Source organism: Apium graveolens, chromosome 10 (assembly GCF_009905375.1).
Source record: "Apium graveolens cultivar Ventura chromosome 10, ASM990537v1, whole genome shotgun sequence".
Taxonomy (NCBI): domain Eukaryota; kingdom Viridiplantae; phylum Streptophyta; class Magnoliopsida; order Apiales; family Apiaceae; genus Apium; species Apium graveolens.
Genome location: NC_133656.1, coordinates 20,342,965 through 20,349,852, shown reverse-complemented (window position 1 = coordinate 20,349,852; position 6,888 = coordinate 20,342,965). Strand labels below are relative to the sequence as shown.

Here is a 6,888-nt window from a genome sequence, read left to right as displayed (position 1 = left end):
TGCTCAGTTCAATGCTAGGCTCAAAAACACAAAGTTGTTACTTCGAAAGTTCAATAGAGACCATGGTAACATCCAGAGTAATGTGCAAATTGCTCGTGGCAACCTTGAAGTTTTTCAAGCATCTATGGGCTCCACTGTTGATGATGTCAGTCTTATTGAAGAATAAGATTTAATCTCTAGGCTCAACTTCGCATTGGCTCAAGAGGAATCTCTCTTACTTTAAAAGGCCAGGGTTAGGTGGCTGCATCTTGGCGATAACAACAACTCTTTTTTCCATCAGCAATGCAAGGTTAATTGGAATAGAAATAAGGTCTTAACTCTTCAAGACATTGATGGGAACCTTGTTCATGGTCAGGCCCCATATGCTTCTATGGCTGTGCAATATTTTTCTCAACTCTTAGGGGCCCCAACTCATAATAACCATTTTGATCTCTCTTTAGTTGGTTGCAAGGAAGTTAGTGAGGAGAAGGCTAGGCTCTTGGTGGCTCCAGTGACTGACATTATCATTTTTGATACTATTAAGAAAATGAAGAAGAATAAGGCCCCGGGGCCTGATGGGGGTTAATGTTGAGTTTTTTTCTTGCTAATTGGCACATCACGATTGCTAGTTTTTGTGCTACAGTTAGATGTTTTTTTTATCATGGTTTGCTGCCCATGGGTGTAAACTCTACCTTTATTGCTCTTATTCCCAAAATGGTGGCACCAACTCAAATGCAAGATTTTAGACCTATATCTTTGTGCACTGTTTTGTATAAGTGCATCTCAAAGATTATAGCCTCTAGACTCAAGAAGATCATGTCTTCTATGGTGGACATTTCTCAATCTGCCTTCATTCCAGGTAGATCAATTTATGATAATATTCTTCTATCTTAGGAATTGTTTAGAGGCTATGAAAGGGAGATTGGGGTGCCCAAATGTGCTCTCAAAATTGATTTACACAAGCCCTTTGATTCTATTCATTGGAGCTTCATTTTAGAAGTTTTGAAGAAAATGAAATTTCCTGATATTAGAATGGTTGGATCAAAGCTTGCATCTTCTCTACAAGTTTTCTATTAAGCTTAATGGGGTTGTTCATGGTTACTTCAAGGGCACCAAGGGCCTTCGCCAAGGGGACCCTATGTCCCCTTATATCTTTGCTTTGTGCATGAATATATTATCTTGCATTCTCAACAAAACTCCTGATGACTTTAAATTCCATTGGCGTTGTAAAGGGCTCAGAATCAATCATCTATTCTTTGCAGATGATATGTTGTTTTTCTCTCACAGATCCAAGCAATATGTTCAACTTATCATGAGTTTGATTGCTACTTTTTCTGGCTGGAGTGGGTTGGCTCCTAGTATCTCCAAAAGCACCAGTTTTTTATGCAATTGTGATGATGGCTTCACTAGTTGGTTTGACACCTTGTCAATTCCTCGAGGTACATTTCCTGTCAAATTCCTTGGAGTGCCCTTAATTTCTTCAAAACTTTGTATGAATGATTGCATGCCTCTCATTGATAAAATTACTTGTAGACTGCATTCCTGGGCCACCCTTTTGCTTTCTCTTGCAGGGAGAGTAATGCTAATTAAATCTGTTGTTAATGCTATTGAAGCATTTTGGTGCAACCATTTCATGTTGCCTACTTTAATCTATGCTATAATTCAGTCTTTCCTGACTAGATTTGTATGGAGAGGGAATATTAATCACAAAGGTGGAGCCAAAGTAGCTTGGAACACTATTTGTCTTCCTAGAGAAGAGGGGAGCCTTGGTCTTAAAAATATGATTGACTGGAACCGAGCTCAAATCCTTCACCATTTGCTCTATGTTGTTACTGATTCGGATTCTTTATGGCCAAAATGGGTGAATGCTTCAGTGTTGAAAAACAAACACTTCTGGACCTTGACAATTCCTACAGATTGCTCTTGGATTTGGAGAAAATTTTTGAAGCATCGTAGGGTTGCTCTACAATTCATTACTTAATCTATTGGCTCCGGGAATGACATTTTGTTGTGGTTTGATCCTTGGTGGGGAGATATTTACTCACAGTGCCCCTATCATTTCTCAATGTGGCTTGCACCATAGTGATATGTTAAGTAAAATCATTCACTTGGGTGCTTGGAGGCTCCCGAGACCTAATGCTAGACATCACCACTTGGATCCCTTGCTTGTCTATTGGCTCCAAGATTTTGATTCTCCAACTTTTGACTCCAGTGTGGTGGATACTCTTCTTTGGGATGGTATTAATGCAACCAAGGTCAAAACTTGGCACATTTGGAACTCTATTGGAAATAGCGGAGCCCTGGTCCCTTGGCATCAGGCCGTTTGGCACAGGCTCCACATTACCCGCTATGTTCACCATCAATGGCTCCTGTATCATGGTAAACTCAACACCTTTTCTCGTTTGCATAGATTTGGAATCACAGATACTCAATAATGTTACCTCTATATTGGTGGTAGGGAGACAGACTCACACTTGTTTGTGCATTGTACCTATAGTAGATGGATTTTATCTCGGCTACTGGCTGTGTTGGGCCTCTCGGTTGTTGGTGATTCCTGACTTTCTTTGCTCAATCATTTGACTGGTATTGAAGAAAAGCCCAGAAGTATGCTTGCCTTATGCTTGGTTCAGATTTATTGATATCACATTTGGAGGGAACGCAACACGCGTGCGCACAATAAGGGCATTTTTGCCCGTCTAAGCTTCTGCAAGGCATGGTGCATGATTTGGTGGCTAGACTCCACAGTTCTGTTTGGTTTATAAATTTAGCTTGTATTAGGCCTGATTTACATTTTTGTATCTCATGTATTTCTTTGTAGCTTTTTGGCTTTCTATCTCCAATCTTTTGCTTGAGATTGGTTATTGATTGCTCTCTTTATACGGCCTGTCATAGAGCATAGGGTTGATCCCTGCTTGTTTCTTGGTTCTTTGTTGATATATACATAATTTAAAAAAAACTCATAGTTGGATTTTGGGTTGGGTCAGCCCGTCGGCCTTTTGGTGTGCACCGGTTGTCTCGTCCCTTCTACCGGCGATGCGCTCCTGTCCTTAATTAGCCGGGTCGTGCCTCCAGCGCTGTTACTTTGAAGAAATTAGAGTTCTCAAAGCAAGCCTACGCTTTGTATATATTAGTATGGGATAACATCATAGGATTTCGGTCCTATTATGTTGGCCTTCGGGATCGGAGTAATGATTAACAGGGACAGTCGGGGGCATTCATATTTCATAGTTAGAGGTGAAATTCTTGGATTTATGAAAGATGAACAACTGCGAAAGCATTTTCCAAGGATATTTTCATTAATCAAGAATGAAAGTTGGGGGCTCGAAGACGATCAGATAACATCCTAGTCTCAACCATACACCATGCCGACCAGGGGTCAGTGGATGTTGCTTTTAGGACTGCACTCGCACCTTATGAGAAATCAAAGTTTTTGGGTTCCGGGGGGAGTATGGTCGCAAGGATGAAACTTAAAGGAATTTATGGAAGGGCACCACCAGAAGTGGAGCCTGCGGCTTAATTTGACTCAACACGAGGAAACTTACCAGGTCTAGAGATAGTAAGGATTGATAGACTAAGAGCTCTTTCTTGATTCTATGGGTGGTGGTGCATGGTCGTTCTTAGTTGGTGGAGCGATTTATCTGGTTAATTTCATTAACGAACGGGACCTCAGCCTGCTAACTAGCTATGTGGAGGTACACCTTCACGGCCAACTTCTTAGAGGGACTATGGCCTTTTAGGCCACGGAAGTTTAAGGCAATAGCAGGTATGTGATGCCCTTAGAAGTTCTGGGCTGCATGCGCGCTACAGTAATGTATTCAACGAGTCTATAGCCTTGGCCGACAGGCCCGGGAAATCTATGAAATTTCATCGTGATGGGGATATATCATTGCAATTGTTGGTCTTAAACGAGGAATTCCTAGTAAGCGCGAGTCATCAACTCATGTTAACTACGTCCTTGTCCTTTGTACGCACCGCCCGTCACTCCTACCGATCGAATGGTCCGGTGAAGTGTTCGGATTGCGACGGTGTGTGCGGTTTGCTGCTCGCGATGTCGAGAGAAGTCCACTGAACCTTATCATTTAGAGGAAGGAGAAGTCTTAATAAGGTTTCCGTAGGTGAACCAGCGAAAGAATCATTATCGAATCCTGCGATAGTAGAATGACCCGCTAACACGTAAACACATTGGGCAAGCGTCGGTGGGCTTCGGTCCGCCATTTGCAAACCTTTGGTTGGTGGCCTCTCTTTGGTGACCACCGGCCTACGAATCATCCGGGCGCGGAATGCGCCAAGGAACTTAAAATTGAATTGACGTTAGCCCCCTATTAGGGGCGGCGACGTCATTCCAAAACACAACGACTCTCGACAACGGATATCTCGGCTCTCGCATCAATGAAGAACGTAACGAAATGCGATACATGGTGTGAATTGCTGAATCCCATGACCCATCGAGTCTTTGAACGTAAGTTGTGCCAAAAGCCAATAGGCCGAGGGCACGTCTGCCTGGGTGTCACACATTTGCTTGCCCTAAAATGCTCACTCCTTGATGAGGGGTGTTGGTTTTTGGGCGGAAATTGGCCTCCCGTTCCGTGTTGTGCAGTTGGCGCAAAAGCGACTCTCCAGTGACGAACGTCATGACATCGGTGGTTGTAAAGACTCTGTAGTCTTGTGGCACATAATCGTGTCATCTAAGGAGCGCGAGGACCCTGAGGCGCTACACAACTTGTTCGCCTTAACTGTGACCCCAGGTCAGGCGAGACTCCCCGCTGAGTTTAAGCATATCAATAAGCGGAGAAAAAGAAACTGACAAGGATTCCCCTAGTAACGGCGAGCGAACCGGGAATAGCCCAGCTTGAAAATTGGGTGGCTCTACCGTCCGAATTATAGTCTTGAGAAGCTTATTCAGCGACAGTCCAGACCTGCAGCGATACTGACGTGGAAATCCTTCATCTGACTTGGGTATAGGGGAAAAAGACTAATTGAACCATCTAGTAGCTGGTTCCCTCCGAAGTTTCCCTCAAGATAGCTGGAGCCCGGGTGCGATTCTATTGGGTAAAGCCAATGATTAGAGGCATCGGGGGCGCAATGCCCTCAACCTATTTTCAAACTTCAAATAGGTAGGACGACATGGCTGCTTTTTTGTGCCGTGCCACAGAATCGAGAGCTCCAAGTGGGCCATTTTTAGTATGCAGAACTGGAGATGCGGGATGAACCGGAAGTCGGGTTACGGTACCCAACTGCACGCTAACCTAGAACCCACAAAGGGTGTTGGTCGATTAAGACAACAGGACGGTGGTCATGGAAGTCAAAATCCGCTAAGGAGTGTGTAACAACTCACCTGCTGAATCAACTAGCCCCAAAAATGGATGGCGCTTAAGCACGCGACCTATACCCGTCCGTCGAGGCAAGTGCCAGGCCCCGATGAGTAGGAGGGCGCTGCGGTCGCTGCGACACCTTGGGCGCAAGCCCAGGCGGAGCGGCCGTTGGTGCGGATCTTGGTGGTAGTAGCAAATATTCAAATAAGAACTTTGAAGGCCGAAGAGGGGAAAGGTTCCATATGAACGACACTTGCACATGGGTTAGTCCATCCTAAGAGATGGGGAAAGCCCTTCAAATAGCGCGTTTCACGTGAACTTCGAAAGGGAATCGGGTTAAAATTCTTGAACCGGGATGTGGCGGCTGATGGCACCGTTAGGGAGTACGGAGACGTCGGCGGGGGCTTCGGGAAGAGTTATCTTTTCTGTTTAACAGCCAGCCCACCCTGGAAATGGCTTAGCCGGAGGTAGGGTCCAGCGGCTGGTGGAGCACTGCACGTCGCGCAGTGTCCGGTGCGCCCCTGGCGGCCCTTGAAAATCCAGAGGACTGAGTGCCTCCCACGTCCAAACGTATTCATAACCGCATCAGGTCTCTAGGGTGAAAAGCCTCTGGTCGATGGAACAATGTAGGCAAGGGAAGTTGGAAAAAAGGATCCGTAACTTCGGGAAAAGGATTGGCTCTGAGGGCTGGGCACGGGGGTCCCAGTCCCGAACCCGTGGGCTGCCGGTGGACTGCTTGAGCTGCTCACACAGCGAAAACGGGTTGCCGCGTGCTGGCCGGGGGACGGACTGGGAATGGCTCCTTCAGGGGCCTTCCCTGGGCATCGAACAGTCGACTCAGAACTGGTACGGATAAGGGGAATCCGACTTTTTAATTAAAATAAAGCATTGCGATGGTCCCTTCGGATGCTAAAACAATGTGATTTCTGCCCAGTGCTCTGAATGTCAAAGTGAAGAAATTCAACCAAGCGTGGGTAAATGGCGGGAGTAACTATGACTCTCTTAAGATAGTTAAATGCCTCGCTCCTCTTCTTAGACCAAAGGCTCGCTCGCAGGATGATCCGGGCGGAAGACATTGTCAGGTGGGGAGTTTGGCTGGGGCGACACATCTGTTAATAGATAACGCAGGTATCCTATGATGAGCTCAACCAGAACATAAATCTCATATGGAACAGAAGGGTAAAAGCTCGTTTGATTCTGATTTCCAGTACGAATATGAACCCTGAAAGCGTGGCCTAACGATCCCTTAGACCTTTGGAATTTGAAGCTAGAGGTGTCAGAAAAGTTACCACAGGGATAACTGGCTTATGGCAGCCAAGCGTTCATAGGGACGTTGCTTCTTGATACTTCGATGTCAGCTCTTCCTATCATTATGAAGCAGAATTCACCAAGTGTTGGATTATTCACCCACCAATAGGGAACGTGAGCTGGGTTTTGACCGTCGTGAGACAGGATAGTTTTACCCTACTGATGTCAGTGTCGGAATAGTAATTCAACCTAGTATGAAACGAACCGTTGATTCGCACAGTTATTCATCGCGCTTGGTTGAAAAGCCAGTGGCGCGAAGCTACCGTGCGCTGGATTATGACTGAACACC

The 6,888-nt window shown here is 45.5% G+C and overlaps 1 protein-coding gene, 1 non-coding gene and 1 pseudogene across 2 annotated transcripts; all 3 read left to right on the top strand.

Annotated features, from left to right (window-relative positions):
• The first annotated feature begins 654 nt into the window (after positions 1-654).
• On the top strand, positions 655-1,960 carry LOC141690446 (uncharacterized). Its single transcript, XM_074495245.1, has 3 exons — positions 655-838; positions 1,242-1,418; positions 1,551-1,960. The coding sequence occupies exons 1-3, from the start codon at positions 655-657 to the stop codon at positions 1,958-1,960; spliced, it is 771 nt and encodes a 256-aa protein (XP_074351346.1).
• A 2,373-nt stretch (positions 1,961-4,333) lies between these two features.
• Positions 4,334-4,489, top strand: LOC141694403 (5.8S ribosomal RNA). Its single transcript, XR_012563715.1, has one exon. It is a non-coding gene; the product is annotated as a 5.8S ribosomal RNA (ribosomal RNA).
• A 226-nt stretch (positions 4,490-4,715) lies between these two features.
• Positions 4,716-6,888, top strand: part of LOC141694505 (28S ribosomal RNA) — a 2,438-nt pseudogene continuing 265 nt past the window's right edge.